At 44.2% G+C, this 23448-nt stretch overlaps 1 protein-coding gene across 5 annotated transcripts in view; it reads left to right on the top strand.

Annotated features, from left to right (window-relative positions):
* The window catches only part of TOX2 (TOX high mobility group box family member 2), a 271714-nt gene that overhangs the window by 209363 nt on the left and 38903 nt on the right, over positions 1–23448 (top strand). For all 5 annotated transcript variants that reach the window (XM_059896588.1, XM_059896590.1, XM_059896592.1 and 2 more), the window contains one exon: positions 15748–15993. In XM_059896588.1, the coding sequence (XP_059752571.1) occupies positions 15748–15993 (246 nt within the window). The remainder of the gene's footprint in view (positions 1–15747; positions 15994–23448) is intronic.

The raw sequence follows: 23448 nt of genomic DNA, 5'->3' as shown, positions 1-23448 counted from the left end.
TAAATGCTACCCGTGTGACTTTGGATAAGTCATTTTGCCTTTTCGAACCTCAGTTTCCAAAATGGAAAAGATATTTAACACTTGTTCTGCTTACACCCTGAGGTCTTTTTTTTTCCCCCTCCTTGGGTGTTGGGGAGGGGATTGTGTTGACTTCTGTTCCTGTGTTCTCACATTTGTTTCCTCGTATAATTCTCTCAGCTGTTAGGTGGGGTTTTGTAGATAAAGACACTCGGGAGTAGGTAGTTGGGATAAATTGCCAAAGGTCCCTCAGCAAGTAAGTGGCAGGATTGGAATTCCCCCAGGTCAGTCTAAGTCCAAAGACAGCGTTCTTTCTGTAGATTAAAAAAAAAAGAAAAAGTACTCACTGATTATGTATTCCAAGAATCTTCAGGCTTTTATGGGAAAAACATTTGAAATATGTGGAAGCATTTGGAACCCCAAAGTCCTGTGTCAACATAAGGTGTTGTTGCTGTCACTCTGGGTTATTCAGCGGACTGGACTCCACAGGATACAAGAAAGCAGAGGTCCATCCCATGTTCTTTCCTTCCTGGCTCATTGTCTTGGAAACCTGCAGTGGGCATGGGGGTGGTCTGTTACCTCTCCATCCACTCCCATTTCCTGTGATGCTGCTGGAGACTCCAGGGTCAGGACAGGGTAAGGCAGGATTAAGGGCTAGGGTCAAATCTTCATGCTGACTAGTACTGTTGAAGTCCTACCCTCCGTGCCTGCTGCTATAGCAGGCTCTCACACACTGGCTCTTTTCCATGGGGCACATTGAGCTGGGGATTCACTCTGCAGCTCACCTCTTGTGACCTGCTCTGTGGGTGGTATACCTGTTGACATACCTCCTGCTGCTGAGATCCCCCTGCCCTGTCAGGCTACCATCTTGGGTGGGACCTCTTTAGATGCCTTCAGCCAACCGCTGTCCTTAGCTTTCACCTGCCCCCAGCAACTCACATATCCTTAACTTGCCAAACCAGGGACATGCAGATCGCTCTCTGACTCGCTCTCATTCTCTCAATCTCTCCTGGCCCTGACATTTCAGGCAGCTTCTGCTCTCCTCCCATCTTTCAAAACCTTCCAGTCACAGAGCCTCTCAACTCTGGGGACACAAGTTGGGTCCTCCTGAGGGCTCTTTCTTTCTCACCGGATTCACCAGGGAATGAGGTGCCACCTCCCCTTTCGCGTTGCACTCCGAGTCCCAACAAGCTGTGCTACTGGGGTCTTTCTCACTTGGCTCGAAAGTGGGGTTTCAGGATGGAAGGAAAGCCAAATCACACTCTACTCCTATAGATCCCTCCTCAGTGAATCTTCTGCCTATACAGCATCGGGGTGGGTGATGGAAATGAGTAATCCAAATGTCAGTCTGAGAACTTTCTAGTAAGCATTAATTGGATAAACCATTGAATAATGAAAGGTACCCTTCCCCAAGAAGATACAATAATCATTAATATGTAAATACTTAACCACATAGCCCTGAAATATATGAAGCCAAAAATAGACAGACATACAGGAAGAAATTGATGACATCACAATCATGGTGGAAATTTTTTGACCTACCTGTCTCAGAAACCAATAGATCAAACAGAAAAAGAAAACTAATAGTTATTTAGAAGATTTAAACAACAGAATGAAGCTGAAAATAATAGACATTTATGATAGCCTTATACTCTGTCACAAAGGAATTCTCAACAACTTTCAAAGAATCAATGTATTTTTCATTCCTTTTTTGGGTGTCCTTTTTTCTTTTTCTTGTCAGTGGTTTACTATTTTGTTAGCCTTTTCAAGAAACCATCTCTTTCCTGTGTTTCTCTAAAGTTTGTTTTCTATTTTATTAGTCTTCTACTGACTTTTGGTTTCTTTTGTTTCTGTTTCTAGCTTCTTGAGTGCTGAATTCATCTATTTTGTCTTCCTTATCTTCCAATAAATTCATTTAGGTAAAAAGTTGTAAATTTTCCATTGTCCACCTCTTACAAGTTTTGTCAGATAGTGTTCTCACTGTCTGTAATTTCAGTTGTGATTTCCTCTTTAACCCAAAAGTTATTTAGAAGATTGCTTTTAAAATGCCCAAGTATTTAGGAGGGTCTGCCTCCCTCCATGTTTTTTCGCTCCCTCCTTCTCTCCCTTCTTTTTTTCTTTTTAATTAAAAACTAGGTTAGTGCATTTAGATCCTAGAATGTGGCTTATATCATTGCTACCTTTTGAACAGTTTGAGATTATCTGAGTAGTTATTACATGCTCATGTTTTTTAAGTGTTCCATGGACATTTGAAAAGAATGTGTGTTCTTTAAATTTGAGACAGATCAAGAGAGGAAATTGTGTTATTCAAATCTTCTGTCCTTACTCATTTCTATCTGATTGATTTGTCAGTTTTTGAAGAGATGTGTTAGCGTCTCTTCATGTTTATGGTTTGGTTAAATCCGCTTTGTACTACTAACAGTTTTTCAACGTTTTATATTCCTGTGCTTTATCCGTCTACATAAAAGTTTATGTCTGTCATTTCTTCTTAGTGGATTGCGTCATTTATCAACTTAAGTATTACTCTTAGTCTCTTTTATGCCTTTTGCCCCAAATTGTACTTAACTTGTTATTAATTTTGCCACTTCTGCTTTTTATTTGCCTGATATATCTGCTTAGTTTTAACCTTCTGTGTCACTTTATTTCAGGCATGCCTATTATAAATGTCATATGCTGGATTCATTTATTTTAATCAAAATATTAATTTTTTATCTTTTAATAAAAGAATTGAAATCATTTGTAGTTATTGTGATTACTAGTATTTAGTCTTAATACTGTCATTTTTTGAAGGTTCTTTATCATGTTTCATAGTTCATTTCTATTTTCTTTTCAGATTTTTGTTGATTTGATCAGGTTCTATTTTCTTTTCCATTTGTTGTTGTTGTTATTGTTGTTGTTCCTCCAGCAGTGTGGAATTTCTGCTTTTCTTTAAAATTATAATAAATAGATAATAAATGAATTCAGCAAAGTTTCGGGGTATAAGATCAATATTCAAAAATCAGTTGTGTTTCCATGTACCAACAATGAACAATCCCCCCCCCCAAAAAAAAAGAAAACAATTTCATATATAACAACATGCAAAAGAATAAACTATTTAGGAATAAATTTAACCAAGGAGGTGAAAGACTTGAACAGTGAAAACTATGAAACACTGCTGAAAGAAATTAAGGAAGACTTTAGCAAATGGGGGAGACATCCTGTGCTCATGAATTGGAAGTCTTAATTTTGGTGAGATTGCAGTACTCCCCAAGCAATCTACATATGCAGTGCAATCTCTATCAAGTTTCCACCGGCCTTTTTAGGAAGAAATGGAATAGCTGATCCTCAAATTCATATGAAATTGCAGTGGGTCCTGAGTAGCCACAACAGTCTTGCAAAAGGAGAGCAAAGTTGGAGAACACTTCCCAATCTCTACAAAAGCACAATAGTCAGAACAGCGTGGTTCACAATAGAACAGTATAAGGTTGGATATATAGACCAACGGAATAGAAATAAGAGTCCAGAAATAAACTCCTACATCTGTGGTCAATTGATTTTCAACCAGGGTGCCAAGACCAGTCAATGGGGAAAGAACAGTCTCTTCACCAAACAGTACTGGGACAGTTGGATAGCCATGTGCAAAATAATGAGGTTGGACTCTACCTCATGCCGTATACAAAAGTTATTTCAAAATGGATCCACGACTTATGTCTCAGGGCTAAAGCCACAAAATTCTTAGAAGAAAACATAGGAGTAACTCTTCATGACCTTGTATTTGGCTATGGATTCTTAGATAGGACATCAAAAGCATGAGCAACAAAAGAAAAAATAGATGAATTGGACTCCATGAAAATTAAAAATTTCTGTGTATCAAGGGCATTATCAAGAAAGAGAATGGGAGAAAACCATCTGTAGATCATACATCTTATAAGGGTCTAGTACCTGGAATATATAAAGAGCACTTACAATACTGCAACAGAAAGACAACCTAATTTAAAAATGGACAAAAGACTTCAAGACATTTGTCCAAAGAAGATATGCAAATGGCAAAAAAACACATGAAAAGATACTCAACATCATTAGTCATTAGGGAAATACGAATCCAAACTACTATAAGATACCACTTCATACTCACTAGGATGGCTATAATAAAAATAATGCAACATAAATGTTGGCGGCAAGGATGTGGAGAAATTGGAACCTTCAGACGTTGCTGGTGGAAATGTAAAATGTGCAGCCACTGTGGAAAAAAGTTTGACGGTTCCTCAATAAATTAAACATCAAACTACCATATGACCCAGAAACTCCACTCCTAGCTATATACCCCCCAAAATTGAAAACAGGAACTCCAACAAATAATGTACAAACTTGTTCATAGCAGCACTATTCGCAGTAGCCAAAAGATGGAAACAGCCCAAATGTCCATCAGTGGATGAATGGATAAACAAATTGGGTTTATACATATAGTGGAATATTATTCAGCCATGAAAAAGGAGTGAACTACTGATATGTGCTACATTATGGATGAACCTCAAAAACATTATGCTAAGTGAAAGAAGCCACATAAGGTCGCATATTGTATGGTTCCATTTATATGAAACTATCCAGAATAGGTGAATCCACAGAGACAGAACACAGATTGGTGATTACCAGGGGTTGGGACCAGGGGAGTAGGGAGAAACTGCTTAATAAGTATGGGGTTTCCTTTTGGGGATGACAAACATATTCTGGGACTAGGTAGAGGTGGTGTTCACAAAACATGAATGTACTAAATGGCACGCAAGTGTTAATTTTGTGTTATGTGAACTTCAACTCAGTACATGTAAAAAATTAGAACAAAATATTTAAACTTAAATTTTCCTTACACTATAAATAACTAATCAGTATTTGTAGTCTTCTTTAAGGAAGGCATAGCTTCTAGCAAAATCCTGTCCATTTTTAGTTTGTGATCATTTTTAATTTTATAATTCTGTCCTATACCTCTTCTATTTTAGGAATCCTTATAAGATAGTCACATTGAATCCTGCAGTCACCTTATCAACAGCTATTTTGAATTAATATAAATTGTAGTATCAACAGCTATTTTGAATTAATATAAGTTGTAGTAGTTTTTCAGCTCACCACTCCTAGAATCCCTTTCTTGATTTTCTTTTCATTCTCTAGGTTTGAGCTTTAAGTATTTGTTTCGGAAATGGTTATTTAAAAGAATATATCTATCTCTATCTATCTATATATATTTGTTACTTCCTATGGTTGAATTTTTGATTCACTTATTTTATTGTGGTAAGTGAATGAGTTTATTCTGATAATTTCATGGAACATAAGCTTATCACTGCAACAGGCTTCGGGTCCAATGGATGTTCTTAGATTCTTTCTTCTCCATCCCTTTCTCAAGGCCCAGAGGCTGCTCCCTTGCTTGTTTATTCCCCTATCTCAAGGAGTCATTGGCTTTGATGTTCAATTAAGACCTTTCCTCCTAGGAATTCCAGGAGAAGGCTTACCCTTCTCTGACCCAAGCGCAAGCCACAAAGGTCATTTGGATCAGTCCAGTAGTCTTCCGTTCCTAGAATTGGTGCATGAGAAACCTGCCAGTCTCCTGGATGCCCCTTCTACCCCAGCTGTATTGCTTTGCTCTGAGTTCTCATTCTTTAGTTGATTTGGAAAGAAAAGCGCAAATGGACGAATTGAGAAATAAGGTGATTCTAGCAGCCTCCTAACACACATCTGTATGGTAGATGTCACGTGTTGGTAAAGCCCTACCTCCTAGCCCTGTTGTTTGCCTCAGTGCCTCTTCCTCCCCACTCCCACTCGCTCCCCACAAAGGACAGTCGATTACAGTTTTTCATGCACCACTTCCAGGAAGGGAGGAATGCTGGACTGATTCAAACAACGTGTGTCTTACCCTTGGATCAGAGCCAAAAGTAAGCCTTCTCCTTAGAAGGGGGTATCTTCATGGTTTGCCAGTCCATTCATTTTCTTACCACTCTTTCTTCTGGCATTTGATGAGTAGTTCATTTGTTTATTTATTCATTCATTCATTCATTCATTCATCGAATACTTTCTGAGTACTCATTACATGCCAGGCACTGTTGAAGAAATTGGGGATACAGCAGTGAACAAGACAGGTGAAAATCTCCTCCTCCGTGGAGCTGATAGTCTAGTGGGGTGAGACAGGTAATACATAATAAACTGATAAAAATATTGAGTTGGCCAAAAAGTTCGTTTGGGTTTTTCCTTACCATCTTACTAAAAACCTGAATGAACTTTGGCCAACCCAATATATAGGATGGGTTTGGCCAACCCAATATATAGGATGTTAGGAAGTAACAAGTGATAAAAACAAACAAACAGTAGAGTATGGCTGATGGTTTGTGACTTTAAATTGAGCAGTGTGGTTAAACCTCATTGAGAAGCAGGGGTTTGAGTGAAGGCCTGAGGGGTGAAGGAATGAGCTCTGTGAATATTTAAGAGGAGAATGTTCCGGAGAGAGGGAACAGCCAGTGCAAAGACTCTGAGACAGAATCATGCCTAGTGTGGCCAGACTGGCATGAATGAGGAGAATATTAAGAGGTGATGTCAGGAAGGTAAAAGGGATGTACGTGGGAGTGGGGGAGTAGACCATGTAGCCATTATAAGGACCCTCTTCTTTTTTTATTGAATGAAAGATTCTTTAAATTCTACAGTGCTTTACCATTTTCAAAAGTTTCACACACATGGTTTCATATAATCCCATAATAACCCTTTTCCACTCCTACCCCTATACTCCTCCTCCCCACTTCCCTCTCCCCGCTGGTAACCACTAGTTTCTTCTCTATATCTGTGTATCTGCATCTTTTTTGTTATATACACTAGTTTGTTGTATTTTTTAGATTCCATATATAAGTGATACCATACAGTCTGTCCTTTTCTGTCTGACTTATTTCACTTAACATAATGCCCTCCAAGTCCATCCATGTTGCTGCAAATGGCAAAATTTCATTCTTTTTATTGGCTGAGTAGTATTCCGTAGTGTGTGTGTGCTACGTCTTCTTTATCCATTCATCTGTTGAAGGACACTTAGATTGCTTCCATACCTTGGCAATTGTAAATAATGCTGCTATGAACATTGGGGTGCATGTATCTTTTTAAATGAGTGTTTTTGTTTTTTTGGGTATATACCCAGGAATGGAATTGCTGAGGACCCTGTTATTAATTGAGTAAGAAGGGGGCCACTGGAGGGTGGTGAGCAAAGGAATGACATGACCTTACATTTTAACAGGATAATTCTGGTCTCTGAATGAGAATAGACCAAAGCAAGGGCGGAGGCAGGGAAACCAGGTAGGAGACTACTGCAGTCATCCAGGGTAAAGAGGATGATGGCTTGGACCGTAGAGGTTCCATCTTGTATCTGTTCTGAAGGTGGGGCGAATAGGATTTCCTGACAGATTTGGTGTAGGGTGTGAGAGAAAGAGAGGAGTCAAAGGATAGCTCCAAGGCATTTGGCCTGAGCAGTTGGAAGGATGGACTTGCCATTAGCTGAGGAGGAGAAAACCATGGATTGACAGGTTCTCTTTTGGACGTGTTAAATTTGAGATATCTATTAAAATCCAAACAAGGGCGTTAAATACAGTGGGCTCTATGAATCTGTAGTTCAGGAAAGAGGTCTGGTCTGGAGATATGAGCCGAGGTGTCAGCAGCATATAGATGGTATTTAAAGCCAGGAGTTTAGATGAAATCCTCAAGGACTGAGTGTATTTAGTGAAGAGGTCTGGGATCTGAGCTCTGCGACATCATTAATAGGTTGAGGGAAAGAATGGGAACCAGCAAAGGACATGGAGAAGAAAAGCCCTGTGATTTAGGAAGATCAACATGTGTGGTGTCCTAGAAGCACTTGAAGAAATTTATTCCCAGGAGAAGAAGAAGGGTGGCCAAGTATGTCAAATGCTTCTGAGAAGGTCAAGGTGTACAGTTGGGACTGAGATCTTGACCATTGGACTTAGTAACATGGAGGCCACTGGCGACCTTGCCAGACAGTTTTGGTGGATGGTGGGATGAAAATGTGATTGGAGTGCGTTTTTTTTTTTAAATTAATTAATTAACTTATTTATTTTTGGCTGTGTTGGGTCTTGGTTGCTGCGCGCGGGCTTTCTCTAGTTGCGGCAAGCAGGGGCTACTCTTTGTTGTGGTGCGTGGGCTTCTCATTGCGGTGGCTTCTCTTTTTGCAGAGCACAGGCTCTAGGCACACAGGCTTCATTATTTGTGGCATGTGGGCTCAGTAGTTGTGGCTTGCGGGCTCTAGAGCGCAGGCTCAGTAGTTGTGGCACATGGGCTTAGTTGCTCCACGGCATGTGGGATCCGCCCAGACCAGGGCTCGGACCCATGTCCCCTGCATTGGCAGGTGGATTCTTAACCACTGCACCACCAGGGAAGTCCCTGGAGTGTGTTTGAGAGAGGATGGGTGGATAGGAAAAGACAACTCTTTACAGAAGTTTCCCTGTAAGATTTGCTAATATTTTTAGCTTCTAGAGCTCTTAAAACTTGGCATCTCTTTCTATATTCTCATGAGGACACTGGTGCTGGAGAGCAAATTAGGCATCACTGAGTGGCCCATTTCTTACTTAGAGGAAGTGAGGAATATGAGTCTTGAATAGGTCTCTGACCCAGTGTGGGAAAATGATGGATTCAGGGTCACAAGACCTGGGCTTGAATCCCAACCAAGAATAACTTGGGACACCTTCATTCTCTGAGCTTCATGTTCTTCATCTGCAGAATGGAGAGAACAGTCACTTCCTTGCAGAACTCATATGGATTACATGGAGAATGAGTGTGGAAATACGGGGTCCAGAGACTGGCACACAGTATGAATCCATAGCAGGCTGGGGTGGTATTCAGGTGTCATGCATTTAGGATTTAATTGCATTCAGAGGAGGCACGTATGTGTTTGCACGTTTAGTTATTTTTAAGTGTGCTAATTGCCTCTTTAAGTGAATTGTCATAATGGTGTGATTCCAATATTTTGATGCAACATATGCTTATTTTTGGAAAAGGCTTCTGGGCATTTGGGCTGGTTCCAGTGTGTTAGGGTTTTGGTTTTTTAAATGAAAGGTATGGACTCGTGCAGTCATTTGGCATTTACTGTCACATGCCATGTGACAGCACCTGTTCTGGGTGCAGGCAGTAGAGAGGAAGGTGACGGTCCACAGACATGAACAGTGGGTGACTGAGGGACTTCCAGTCTGTTGGGAGGGACAGATATGGAAACCCCCAGGTAAAGTCTAAACCCAAAGCCTGGTGTGTCCTCCCATTTCATGTGCTCATTCATCACATTCTAATTGAGCACCTACTGTGTGCCAGGCATTGGTGACAAGACAGCCTTAACCCCTGCCCTCGTGGAGTCTGGGGGGAGGGGGCCCAACTAAAGGGAAGGAAAGAGTCACAAATCATTGTAGGTGATAAAGATGCTATGGGGAACACACATGAGGCTGTGGAGGGAGAATGAGAGGAGGGGAGTCTTGCTGTGGGAGGGTCTGGGGAAGGCTTCCTGGGACTCTGCTTTCCGGGATGATATGATACGTATGGCTGAGTGCCATCTAAAGGCAGTCAGCCCCTGGCCCATCTCGGTGGTCAGGCTGAAGCCAGACATCAGCCTGTGATGCATGGACCTGTGGTGTGAGGAGTTAGGAACATTCACGGTGGGCAAAACAGTGAGGATACCGAGCGGGTGAGCTGCTGTTTACTTGTCCTGTGTCCTTGGGGAAGTTCCTTAATGTCTCTGAAACTCCTGGCAAGGACAATAGCAGCAGCAATAACAACCATCACTGAGCAGGCTGGCTCTGTGCCAGGCAGTGTCCTGACAAGTTTACACATGTTGATTCATTTACTCTTTGCAGGAGCCCTATAGTATATACTGTTATTACCTTCTTTTCACATACGAGGAAACTGGGGCACAGGGAGGTTACGTAACCTGCCCAAAGCCACACAGCTGGTATGTGGCAGAGCCAGAATTCAAGGCTCTGAACCACGTACACCGTACTGCCTCCTGTACAATAGCAGCAGTAATGGCCACCTCCAGGGCAGTCACAAAGGTTAGGTGAGATGCCTGCTTATGGCATCTGCCATAGGACCTGGCTCATTCACCCATCCAACTAATTATTTAGCTCTGACTTTGTGCCAGATTCTGGAAAACAGGACATACAAGGGCTGTCCTGGCAGAACTCACATTAAACATTAAACAAATAATTATACAAGAAGTTAGATACAAATCTGATGAGTACTTCCAAGAAGAAATGCAGGGTAACCTACTCTAGAGAGTGTCAGGGAAGACATTTAAACCAAACCTATGGCTGAGGGATGAGTAGGAATGGGCCAGATGAAGGAAGAGCGAGTGACGGGCAAAGCATTCTAGCAGAAGGAACAGACTGTGTGAGGGCCTGGAGGCAGGAAAGGTCCCTGTGGCTAGAAGGGTGATGGGAGCCAGGCCAGGTGAAGACTTACAAGCCATGTTTGGGACTATGGACTTTATCCTAGGACAGAGGGGAGCCATCAAAGCATTGTAAGCATGGGAGTTATGTGGTGAGATGATCATCTTTCTAGAGACCCGTTTGGCTGCATGAAGGGAATGGATTGGTGGGGACAAGAGTGGGCTATGGGAGACCAATAAGGAAGCTGTTGCAGTACCCCAGGTAAGAGATGCTGGTGGCCTGGACCAAGACAGTGTGAATGGAGAGAAATGGATAGGTTTAAAAGATATTTCAGAGGAGTTTCATTGGACTTGAGGGGTGACTGAAGGTAAGCCCCAAGTTCGTGGCTTTATTGACTGGGTGGAGGATGAGGGAGACACAGGTGCAGGGTGGGGGAAGGGGCATCGTGCTTGCAGCTTTGCACATGTTCACTATGAGACGCTTGTGAGACATCAGGTGGGGGCATTGAGTAGGCGTTTAGATGCTCAGATCTGGAGCTCAGATGAGTGACCAAAATTGGAGGTGGAAATGCGGCATCAAGGTGGAAGTTGAAACTGAGACTGGGTGAGGTCCACCTGGGGAGAAGGTGTAGGGCAGGAAGAGCCGAATGCTCAGGACTGAACCCAAGAAACTCCACCATGGCTGGCAGAGAAGGAGTTGACATTGAAGACAGAGAAGCAAGAAGGTGGGCAGGTAACTGACAGCACGAGGTCCCGGAGGCTAAAGGAGGGATGTCCCCAAGATGAAGGAAAGGCATCAGTTGGACTGTCACTGCTGAGGGGACAGATGAGATGTGGCTGGAAAAAAAGCCAGCTGGATCTGGTGCCATGGAGCTCACTGGTTGGTGAGGGCATGGAGGGAAGAGAATGCAGGTTGCAGTGGGCTGTGGAGTGAATGGGAGACAAGGGAGGGGAGCCGATGGGTGAGGACAGCCCTTTCCGGAAGATGGGTGTGAACCGGAGGAGAGATGGTGGCAGCTGCAGAGGGATGAGCGAGTGTGTAAGACCAGAGAGTTGAGCATGTCTCAGTCCAACAGGGAGGGGAGGCCGAAGAGCCAGAAACAAGAATGGTTAATGGAATGACCAAGGTCCCTGGGACAGAGGGAGAAAGGAGGGGGTAGGACCATTCATACACAGGTAAGGAGATTGGCCTTAGGAAGAAGTAGGGATGGCTCTTCTGGCATCAAAACAGGAGGCAAGTTGGTGCCAAATGGGCAGGTTTGTGGTTCTGGTGTCAGGACATTTTGGAAGCTATTTTCTGTTTTCCCTGTGAATGAAGTAGAAGGTGACTGGTCATCTGCAAAGGGCAAAGGGGCAGAAAGGGAGTTCAGAGGACTACTCAGGGGAGAATCATCGTGGAGATTAACAAGGTGGAAGGGAGTGGTTCCCAGCAGCACGAAGATCCCACGCAGAGCTGGTGAGCTTGATTTCTGGTGAAATTTGGCCAGAGCCTTGCTCAGCTGTCTTGGTGAGGGTGCAGACGGGGTGGGTGGTTGCATTCACATCAGGGGTGGAGGGTTTACTAGCCAGGTGCCAGGCATAGAAGGGTACAGAGTGCTTTCTCTCCAGCCATTTCTGATTTCTTGGGGGTATTTCTCCCCTTTCCCCTCTCTGCTCCCTAGAGCAATCAATCTCCCTTCACCAAATTATGTACCATTCATATCCTTAACCACAAAATTATACCATTTGACCTTTGGGTATCTTGTCTTAGAAGAGATGCACGTAAAGGTGAAGTTAACACCGGCATATATGCACCAAAATGCATCAGAATACAATCTGAAGCGTTTTCATCACCCTTGGGTGCCATGTTAAGATGTTTGGAGGGACCTCTCTCTTTCTGTCTCTTTTCAGTACATACTAGTTTTTAGGCAGCGAGTGTTCAGAATGTCTTTATTTGAGGAATGGGCACTGGGAGCAGAGTGGACATAGACTCAGAGGGGGAGGCTGTTGCTTGGAGGGTCCTTAAAGAGGTTGCTACTGTCACAGCAACACGAGAAGATACGGATCAGACCCAGTTACCTCCTAGTTGTAACCTGGGTGAAGCCTCTAGATCTTGATTTTTTGATCTGTAAATGGGGATAAATACAGGATGCGTTTAAGAATTAGAGGTTTATATGTCAATTATATCTTAATAAAGCTGGAAAAGAAATAGTTCAGGGCAGGCCTACCTGGGGAATTAGGGAGACATCCATATCAAGGTAGACAGACCTGGGGAATAAAGTTGACAACCCACATCAAGGTAGACCTCCCTGGGGAATTTGAGGGATGTCCCAGGTCAGTTTAGACACACTTGGGGAATTAGGGAAATCATAGGTGACACACACTTGTAATTAAGGAGACATAGGAGGTCACTGTAGACACAGCTGGGATATTAGAGACACATACCATTTGTTACACACCTAGGAAATTATGGAGAAAAAATAATTAGAGATGATGTGCACATAAAACACCCACCATATATTGGGTGATCAGTAACTAGCAATGGGGGCTATATTCTGGGTAAGAGACAGTAAGGGAGAGCATTGGATTGGGGTCCTGTGTAAGAAAACGTGCTTTTCATCTTCACCTTTTAGTGGGAGGAGTTACTTTCCCAAGCTCATCAATAACAAGGCTGGACCAAAGCCTGTTTCTTGGTGCCCAAGCCCTCAGTTTGGCCTTGATTGGCACCGCCTCTCAGGATTGTTAGGACCCAGAGTCTCAGGATCCACGTCACAGACTAGAAAACGTTGCCTTCCTTTGCAGACAGTGTAAATTAGGCGAGGAGGGAGTGAGACCTTTTTCTAACTGTGTGACCTTGGGCAGGTAAATTCCCCTCTCTGTGCCTTAGTTTCCGTATCCATAAAATGGCTGTATAATAACAGAACCTCCTTCACAACGATGTTGTAAGAATTAAATACATTAAACTTATGTAAAGTGCTCACACCTGACACATACTATATGCTCAATAGATGTTAGATATTTATATTTCCTGATTGAAAAAAATGCTCAAGGAAATTGTTTTCGGTAGAGCTGAGACCTACCAGGAGATGGTTTCCACCTATGTGTCAAGCTTGATCAGGAGAAACTGGATCTTCCTTGGGCCCTCTCCTGGTCCTTCTGTTACTCCCAGGCACCAGCTGGGGGACTCCCATCAAATTGGATTGAAATCCCATGGATATTGATAGAATAGCTAACGTGTATACTTAGCCATGGAGCTTGAAAGGTGGATGAGCCCATCCTGTGTCCCCCTTTGTGCGAGTGTGGAAACTGAGCTGAGAGAGAGCAATGACAGGCTAAGACCGTGCAGTATGAGATATAGAACTTTGGTTGTATGCATATAGAGCAACTAGGCAGGGGTCGGTCCCCAAACCTGTGAGCTTGGTCCAGCTGTTGGAAGCAACTTCATGTGGTAGGAAGGAGCCAGATCTTGGGGTCAGAAGACTGGATCCTATTCCTGATGGCTCCGGATGCCCTTTGCCACCAACAGGGTCACTGCTTCCTGGACCGCTGTTTGCCTATCCGTGAAATAATCTCACAAGATCCCTGCAGAGGGAGCCAGTAAGCAAGAGGTGGCTTGGGCTCTGGGTCCAAGGCGGGGGCATGAGTGTGGCTGGGCACTGCCCTCTCGGAGCGTGTTTCTGTGGATACAAAGGGCAGCCTAGGGCTCTTCGCCAGGAATCGTGGTGAGGTTCACAGGTGCCCGAGGAGAAAGGCGTTAACAACAAGCAGGTGTTTTAGAGACCATGTGGGCCTTACTCCCACCATAACTCCACTAGAATCCTACCCATCCCCACCCCCTCAATAACCTCATCCAACAAATATTTACTGAGAGCCTACCCACCAAGAACCAGATATTGTAATGGACTTCAACTGCCCTAGCTATTTAATACACATACTTAATTTACCAAAGAATATAAGGATGTTAGAAGATTTATTTCTTGTATGCTGTTGTGGTTTCATGTTTTTTTCCTTCTCTACACATTATATATTATGACTGTTGTAAGATGTACCATCATATTCACCAGTACCTTTGGTGTCCTTCATCAGTTCTGGAATGTTTCCAACCATTATCTCTTCAATTATTCCTCTGCCCCATTCTCACTGTTCTCCCTCCAGAAGGCTGATTGAACAGATGTCCATTAGACACCCTCACTTTGTCCTCTATATCTTGAAACTTCTCTTTCATGTTTTCTTGGATCCATCTTGCAGTTCACAAATAACTCTTCTCCTAGGTCTAATCGCTCTCAGAGCATAGCAAAGGAGGAATGATTCCCCAGGCTAACATAACCTTGGTACTAAAACCCAACAAAGGCAGTATGAAAAAGGAAAATCATAGGCCCATCTTACTCGTGAACTAGATGCAAAAATCCTAAACAAAATATCAGCAATCAAAATCTAATAATGCATAAAATGACCAAGTAGGGTCTATTCCAGAAATGCAAGGTTGTTTTCACATTAGAAAAACCAAGTGTAGCAATTTACCATATTAACTGAATTAAAGGAAAAAGTCACTTGAGACTTTCAGTAGATGCAGGGAAAAGGAATTCAATAAAATTAAAATTTGATGCATAATTGAAAGAAAAAGGAATGCCCTTAACCTGTTATAAAATACCTGTAAGAACCTATGGCAAATCATGCTTAGTGGTAAAAATATTGAGCTACTTAAGATAAGGAAAAAAGCAAGGGTGTCCACTCTTACCATTTCTATTCAGCATTGTAATGGAGCTTCCTGGTCAGTGCAGTGAGGTGGGAAAAATGAACAAATAATGTTTGGAAAAGAAGGTGTCCAGTGTGGCTCGTAGCTTGTGCTCCTGGGGGAATGTTTTTACCGTTTACCAAGATGAGAAAGACCAAGAGAGGACCCAGTTGGGAACATATAAGAGTAGGTCGTCCAGCTGCCCTGGAAGACCATGGGGCAGGGAGTTAGGATACTTCAGCTCCACTCCCAGCTCTTCTACTAGCCCTGCATGGGCCGTTTTGCTCTTGGACCTGAGTTCTTCCATCTGTAAAATGGGTGGGTGTGGACAGATGGATTCATGGTGGGCTGCAGGGGCCAGATCTGGTGGGAAAACAGAGAAGAACAGGTGAACAGGAGCTGGCCCCGTTCTCCAGGAGGGCAGGTTTCTGTATACAGACTGTATAGGAGGAGGAAGCACCCATTTGGGGGTGGGTCAGGAGTCGGACTGGGCCATCTTGACTGTGTGCCTTGCAGAGGGATCATCCCCTCTCTCCTTTGCCAAGGGGTTATCATTGTTGCTATTTTTGGTGCTGTCAAGCCTGTTCTGCAGCTGTAAGACGTTGACCCTCAACAACATGCCCTTTTGATGTTTTAGACCTACAACAGCCAGAACGAGAGCAACGAAGACTATGAGATCCCCCCAATAACACCTCCCAACCTCCCCGAGCCATCCCTCCTGCACCTGGGGGACCACGAAGCCGGCTACCACTCACTGTGCCACGGCCTCACGCCCAACGGGCTGCTCCCTGCTTACTCCTACCAGGCCATGGACCTCCCAGCCATCATGGTGTCCAACATGCTGGCCCAGGACAGCCACCTGCTATCGGGCCAGCTGCCCACGGTGAGTCCCTTTTACCCGCCATGGTTCCTGCTGGTTACAGCAGGAAAGGGAGTTGAGGGGGAGCAGAATGCCAGAGCCTTGATGAGGACCCTCTGCTCATGGGCAGGGTCTGGGCTCAGTTAGTTACTTGCATGGGGGTCTGCAGAATATTCGGGGTGGGCATGGAGGGAAATTTATGTCCTCACACTACTTATTTCTGAAGCTGAGTTTATAATATCTCGGTATTATTTGTTTTATTATTATTTTTAATAGTATAGTCTCATCTTTATTTTTATTTTTTAAAGACTTTATTGAGGGGGACTTCCCTGGCGGTCCAATTGTTAGGACACTGTGCTTCTGCTGCAGGGGCCCTGGGTTTGATTCCTGGTCAGGGAACTAAGAATCCCACAAGCCGCTTGGTGTGGCCAAAAAAAAAAAAAGTCTTTATTATTGAAATATAATTCACCTACTATACAGTTGACCTATTTGAAGTATATGGTTCGGTAGCTTTTAGAATATTCACAGAGTTGTGTGACCATCAACACAATCTATTTTAGTACCTTTTCATCACCCCCAAAAGAAACCTTATACCCTTTAACCATCATTCCCAAATGCCCCCATCATCTAGCCCTAGGCAACCACTGATCTACTATATAGTTGCATATTATGCACATTTCATATAAATAGAATCATATTGTTTTTAAAATATTGTATTGCTTAAGCTAGCAGGGAAGAGGGTGATTACTGACTTAGAGTTTTGAGGATGTGTGGAAATTTGGCAGGCAGACCAGGGAAGGAAAGGACCTTCCAGGCTGAGGGAACAGTATGTACAAAAGCAAGAGGCAGGAGGCTCATGTTGTGCTTAGGAGTGGCATGTAGGTTATTCTTTTTATTGGGCTGGAGAGAAAGGATATGGAGCTATATAGGGAGAGAGGAATGAAAACTAGCAGGGCCTGGATCATAAAGATCCTGAATCCCATGCTGAGGAAATGTATGATTTTTCAGCATGGATGGTTGCTTTGAACAATCAAGACCTATAGAAAATCAGTAGAGAATTTTTTGTACAACGGGAAAATCTCCTTAAGGGAATTCTAGAACTTCTCCTGAATGACTGTGATGTGTGTTTATTTTTGCTTTTTCCTTCACAGCTAGTCACAACCCTTAAGCTCACTCCTAAGTGACAGTAATCAAACTCAAATAAACTGATGCAAAAAAAAGACTGAAATATCCAGGGGTGGACAAAGGGTTTCAGGCATAGCTGGATCCAGGAACTCCAGCAGTATCATTAGTGTCATCTGCACAGCAGGCATGAAGGCTTCCAGCAGCCAACATCTTCCCTGATGTCTCTGGCAGGTGGCAGTTTGGGTCTTCCAGGGAGGACCATGACAGCATGGCTGGACCCACCACTGTGTCCAGGAGGAAGCAGTCCTTGATTTTGTCACAAACACACCTATGGAGGGGAGGAGGGGCCACTAAATTGATTTCCTATCAGAATCACATGATGTTGGACGGATCATGTTTATCTCTGCAGAGGCTGCTCAGAGGTCATGGCCAAATTTGTGGCCCAATTCTAGCAGATGCCTGGGACCTTCAGGTATACAGTTTATCGTCTAACAATCTTAACTGTATTTTATTTATTTATTGTTTACTCTTATTACCACCAAATCTCCTTGCTTAAAAAAAAACCTGGTATACTCTATGTATACTTTTGAGAGCCGCGTCACTTTTGTTTTTTCGAAGCTAGTGAGATGTAAAAGGAGAGAAGGAGAGAGGGAGGGAGGAAGACAACTCAAGCCCCACATTTTATACTGTTCAGGGTCTGACTAAAGTGCTCAGTGGAAATTGATGTTCCATTTGTTGAGGAACGAGCCCATCAATAATGCAGCTTCTCCGCTTCCCCTTCTCTCTCTGAGACCTGCGGATTCCACAGCCGTGTGGTTTTAATTCCACTGCGTTACAACGCTTTCACCTTAGCTGCTTGCCCAGCTAATTTCCTAACAAAAACCTCACAATTCCAGACCGTCCCGGTTCGGGATTTATGGTAACAGAGGCAAGGGCGGGGCCCTGCAGACGTCTCTGGTGTGTACCCTGGGGAGGGCCGTGGATGAGGGGTGCGTCTGGCTGCGGTTCTGGGCCACAGTGTCACTGGTCTGGGATGCTGGTGGTCAGTGGAGACAGTGCGGGCTAGTGGTAAGTGCGTGGGCTCCGGCATCCCACGGACCCATGTTAATCCTGGTCCCACATCCTGAGCTTCAGTCCCCTTTTCTTGCAGTGACGTGTATCTGAGATAATGTATGTAAAGTCTTAACAAATGTCTGGCAGAGAGTAAACAATCAGGGAATATTTGCTATTGTTATTATTAGTCATAAAAATGAATTCCCATTGTAACCAAATGGCAGTGTTTTCCCCTAAGTCTCATTTACCGAAAGGAACAGACTGCAGATACTCACAGGTACCTTGGTAGGGCCACCTGGTTATAATAGCTCTGATAATTACAAAGGATATTATCTGTTTATCAGAGGTGACCCCCCTGATCCTTCCTCCTAGAAAATGCTTTTGTTGGGCTCAGTCCAAATAGGTACTTTGTAGCCATTTTCCAGATTTCTTTAAAAAGTAATGCATGTTTAAGATGCTTCACAAATTCATATAGCTTTAATTCTTCCATTAGTGAGAGTTTTCAAGGATTCACTGGGTTTTATATTCCCTCGTTATGAAATGAAAGATAAGCCGAACTATTTTACCCAGGGGAAGGCTGCCGTACCAAGTAGGAAACCAAATAAGAACGTGTCCATCCATTGGGACTATATGGCAAAGAGGCACAAAGCACCCTTGAAGACAATTGTTTTAAATTAGTCTGAGCTGAAGCTTGAAGGTGTGTGTCTGTGTGTATGGATGTGCATGCTATGTGGGTGATGCTGGAATTTGTGTCAGCACCCTCTAGATGTTAAGCATTGTGCAGGAGGCTTTACAAACATTTTCCCACGTAATGCTCCCAAGTTCCGAGTGAGGCAGGAACGACTGTAGTGAGGAAATGGAGGCTCAGAGCAGGTGGGTGATTGTATTAGTTTCCTGTGGCTGCTCTAACAATCGTCACAAACTCGGTGGCTTAAAAACAACAGAAATTTATTCTCTCACAGCTCTGGAAGATGGAGGTCCAAAATCTGTATCATTGGACCAAGATCAAGGTGTCAGGAGGAGTGACCTTCCTCCAGGGACTCTGGGAAAGAATCCATCCCATACTTCTCCTAGCCTCTTGTGATAGCCAGCTGTCCTTGGCTTGTGGCTGCATCACTCCAATCTCTGCCTGTCATCACATTGCCTTCTCTTCTGTCAGTGAAATCTCCCTCTGCCTTTCTTATAAGGATGGTTAAGTACTTAGGGCATTTAGGAATAATCTAAGATCATCTCCCCATCCCAGGAGCCTTAACTTAATCACATCTGCAAAGACTTTTTTCCAAATACAGTACCGTTTACAGGTTCCAGGGATTAGAATCTGATGTCTTGAAGAGGCCATTTTTGGACTTAACTACAGTGATCAGCCTTGATTGAGAGCCAGCTAGGTACCAGGCATTTTTCTGAACTCTGGATCTACAAAATGCCCTTGAGGAACTCCTGGTGCAGGTGGAGAGACAGGTGAAGAGCTCATTTTTTGAAAATGCAGTAAAAGCTCTGATAGAATCAGTGCATGTTGCTCTGTCCACCTAGAAGAGGCGGCTGGCTCAGATGTGGGGTTCTTGCTTCCTAAAGGAAGTGATGACCTGACACTAGTAGTTTATGTATTTTATGAATGAATGAGTATAACATAGTTATGAAGTCGCAAAACCAGAATTTACTCGCAGCTGTCTACCATGCACCTCTCAGTTTTAGCAGGTGCCCAAGGGATGGAGCAGTTTGGCTGCAGGGTCACCAGTGGCACAGAGGATGCCCCTATGACCAGGATGCCTCCGGTGCTCTCTACACAGGCTGAGATGTCAAGGATGTGGTCCCTGGAGCAGTGGATGAGGCCAAGGTGTTTGACAGCCATCTCATCAACGCCAAGCCCTCTTGGCTCTGATGCCAGAGGCCACCAATTCCTTTTGGTCCCCTGCCCGGCCCGCGTGGGCTCCCAGCATGCATGGGGGTCGGCTCTTCTGCTTTAAAGGTATGGCTGCCGGCGGGAGTCCTATACAATATTGGCAGCGGGCTCCTTTTACAAAATTAAATATGCTTAAGGCTTCTCCCTCGACTTCAGCATCTTAACTGATTAAACATTCATTTCCAAGACAAAAAGAGTCAATTTAGTATGAAAGATATATTTTGCCAGTTTAATTTAAAGCACCGCACCTCCATCTGACCCCTATTTTCATAACTCAATAATTTTATCCTGTGTTGATTGTCTCATTTTGAGAGAGATATTGTATGTATAAATCAGTTTCTAAAATACCCAAAGAAACTAGAAGAGTGGAATTTATTGCGCAGCCTCTGTTAAGTCTGAAATAATTTACTTTGGAGTCGTCCTTGGGAAATGCTCGAACTTACGGTCCTGGCTTACCCAGAATAGGAATTATTCTGGGAGGGGACAAAGTTTGATGCCCCCAGATAAGTTCCTGGGGAACCTGCACCTTTTTCGAGACTAGAGAAACTCCTGGGAGAGCCTTGGGCAGGTGGAGACGGGGCTCGATGGGAAGTGAGTTCTGGCAGAATCAGCCATGGGTTCTGGTGATTTGGGAAATGTGGGGTCTCCCTAAGATGAGCCCTGTGGGTCACTAAAATTCTGTGGTCCAGTCTTGGGCTTCAGTTAGCACAGGGGTGGCACACAGCCGTCATTCAAACGTTCTTCTCCAGCAGCGACTCTTGTTTACTGCTTTCTCTGGAAATTTGGATAAGTCACTTCTCTCCCAGCTTCAGTTTTCCCATCTATAGAATGGGGATTGGGATTCCATCTCTGGTGAACTCACAAATAGGAAAATGGGGATAATTGCTTTGCCAGCTATGACACTCTGGATAAGCATATGGGTTTGGGGTTGGAGAGACCCTGCTACCTCCGCAACACATGCCACTGCCCTGGGGGGCTCAAAACTTATCAACTTGGATTAAAATCCTGAGTGCTAGACTGGTAGTTTTAGACCCTTTGTGTTCTAGGTCCCTGTCCCAAAGTGTCTCGCCAAGGCTGGACCTTCTCCCTGCACAGAGAGGGCTTGGGGCCAGACCAAGTGAAGGGTCTTTCCTGGCTAGGATCCTAGGATGGGCTTTTGGGGAGAGGGCTGGGCAGTTTCTTAGTTGCACTTCACCCCCTTGCCTTGGAGGTGGTTCCCATGAGAGAGCCTGCAGCCCTGGCTTAGGGTCTGGAGCCTGGGGGCAGGGCTCAGAGCTTACGGGCAGGGCCTGTGTATTGACTGGGGAAGGTCCTTAATATTCATCTCCCCCCACCTCCTGCCCCCTTCTCTTCCTGTTCTCACTCTTCCCCTCCAATCTCCTCTCTCTCTCCTCCTCCCTTCCCTGACTTATTCCTTCTCCACCCAGGAGACTTGATCTCCCTCTATTTGATTCTCACAAATTGAGATGCAGGGGATCCCCTCTGGAGTCCGAGAAAAAGGGACCAAAGACCCCCAACCTTTGGTCGTCTGGACTTCTGAGCCACAGGACCAGGAGAGATACCTCCCCCTGCCTCCCCCGCCCCGCCTAGTCCAACCTATTCATTCATTTTATTGCCCTTAATGCATGATTTGTTTTTCGTTGTTGTTGTCGTTGTTTTACAATTGTATCAGTTTTTGCTGTGTAACAAACCACCCCAACATTTAGTGGCTTAAAGCAAACAATGAACTTTTACTATTTCTGGTGCTTCTGTGGGTCAGCAAGGTAGTTCTTTTGATCTGGACTGGCTTGGCTGACTTCTGCGGTCAGCTTGCAGCTTGGCTGGAGCTGCATGGCCCAGGATGGCCCTGGTCACATCTCAGCAGTTGGCTGGGGTCAATGGGGATGACGTGGTCACAGGTCTCTCCTCACATGGTGGCCTGGGCTTGTTCACATGGTGATGGCCACAGGGCTCCCAAGAACATCAAGAAAGAGGCTCCGATGTGCAACCACTTCAAACCTCAGCTTGCATCATATTTGCTAATGTCCAGAAATAGACCCCACCTCTTGAAGGGAGAAATGGCAGAGTCACATTGCAGAAGGGCATGAATGCAGCGGAGGGCAGGAATTTGTGATCATATTGTGTGTGTGTGTGTGTGTTTTGTTTTGTTGATGTATAGTATTACCCAGTATTTAGGAGCGTGGGCTCTGGGGTTAGGCCAACCTAAGTTCAAAACGCAGTTCCACCATTTGTTACCTTCCACCCTGTGACCCAGAGCAAGGGGTTAATCACCACGGCGCCTCAGGTTTTTTCATATGTAAAATGGAGGTAGTGTTACTTGCCTTATTGGAGCTTATGGGGATTCAATGATCAGATGTAGGCAAGTACCCAGTTGCCTGGCACACAGTGGGCATTCAGTAAATGTAAGCTACTCTATTTATTAATTTATTCATTTTACTGATGAGGTTTGGGTATCTGTGTTTGTCCAGCCTGACCTGCCTGGGGTCGGCTTTGCTGGAGCCGTTGTCGGGCTGAGTCGCCAACGTGGGGCTGGTCCAAGAGGTGGGTGTCGGGGAGGGCAGATCAGAGGCTGGGGGTGGACAGGGGACGGGCATATTCATTAAACTAGGGCCTCGGTCAAGGCTCAGCGCTTGAGAGCAACAGCAAAGTGACAGTTCCACTACTTGCCAAGAAAGTGAGGGCCCCGAACCCAGCTCCTCTTGGCTGTGTGACCAGGGGAAGGATCCATCTTAGTAAAAGTAGGGTGTCTGCAAGGGCTCCTACAGCCTGAGCTTTTCCTGGTTGCCATGTTTTTGGCTAATTTCCCTCTGGGGGTGGGAGTGGGGTACTTATCTCCCAAATGGGCCTCTGAGGATCCTACACGGGGGCGGAGGGACCCGGTGTCCAGAGGTTTCTTTATATTCCGCAGAGTCCATAAGAAACTCCTTCCCCCTGTTTTTTAGGGGCAATAAGCGAAAGAAATGTCTTTTTACATTTCATAAAACTCGGAAAAATGGCTTTAAACAGCTTTTGCTCCCCTGCTATAATTATTTATTTTCAAACACTCCTGCAGGGGACTGCTCCGTTTTCTTATCCTGTACTCCTTTTTCTCATAAATGAACCATCACTTCAATAAATCATTATGAAAACAGAGACTAACACCGGCTCTGAAAGGTTGAAAGATTTATGTAACACATTTATGTTTCCCATTTTCTCATTCTGGTACTCGGCTGCAAAAGCTAAGCTAATAAAAGCTGCTATTAATATTTCTTGTTGCCTAGCAACCCCAGAGCGGGAGTAATAGCTTCAGCTAGAAAAATAGATGACCGATAAGGAAAAATTCAATTCTTTTATTATCTCAGGGGGAAATGGCCTTTTACTGGAACCATTATGATGTACGAGTATGAAGTTGAACACAAAAG

This window comes from Balaenoptera ricei, chromosome 15, assembly GCF_028023285.1.
Source record: "Balaenoptera ricei isolate mBalRic1 chromosome 15, mBalRic1.hap2, whole genome shotgun sequence".
NCBI classification, from domain to species: Eukaryota; Metazoa; Chordata; class Mammalia; order Artiodactyla; family Balaenopteridae; genus Balaenoptera; species Balaenoptera ricei.
The sequence above is the reverse complement of the archived record's forward strand: the minus strand, read 5'-3'. Positions and strand labels throughout refer to the sequence as shown.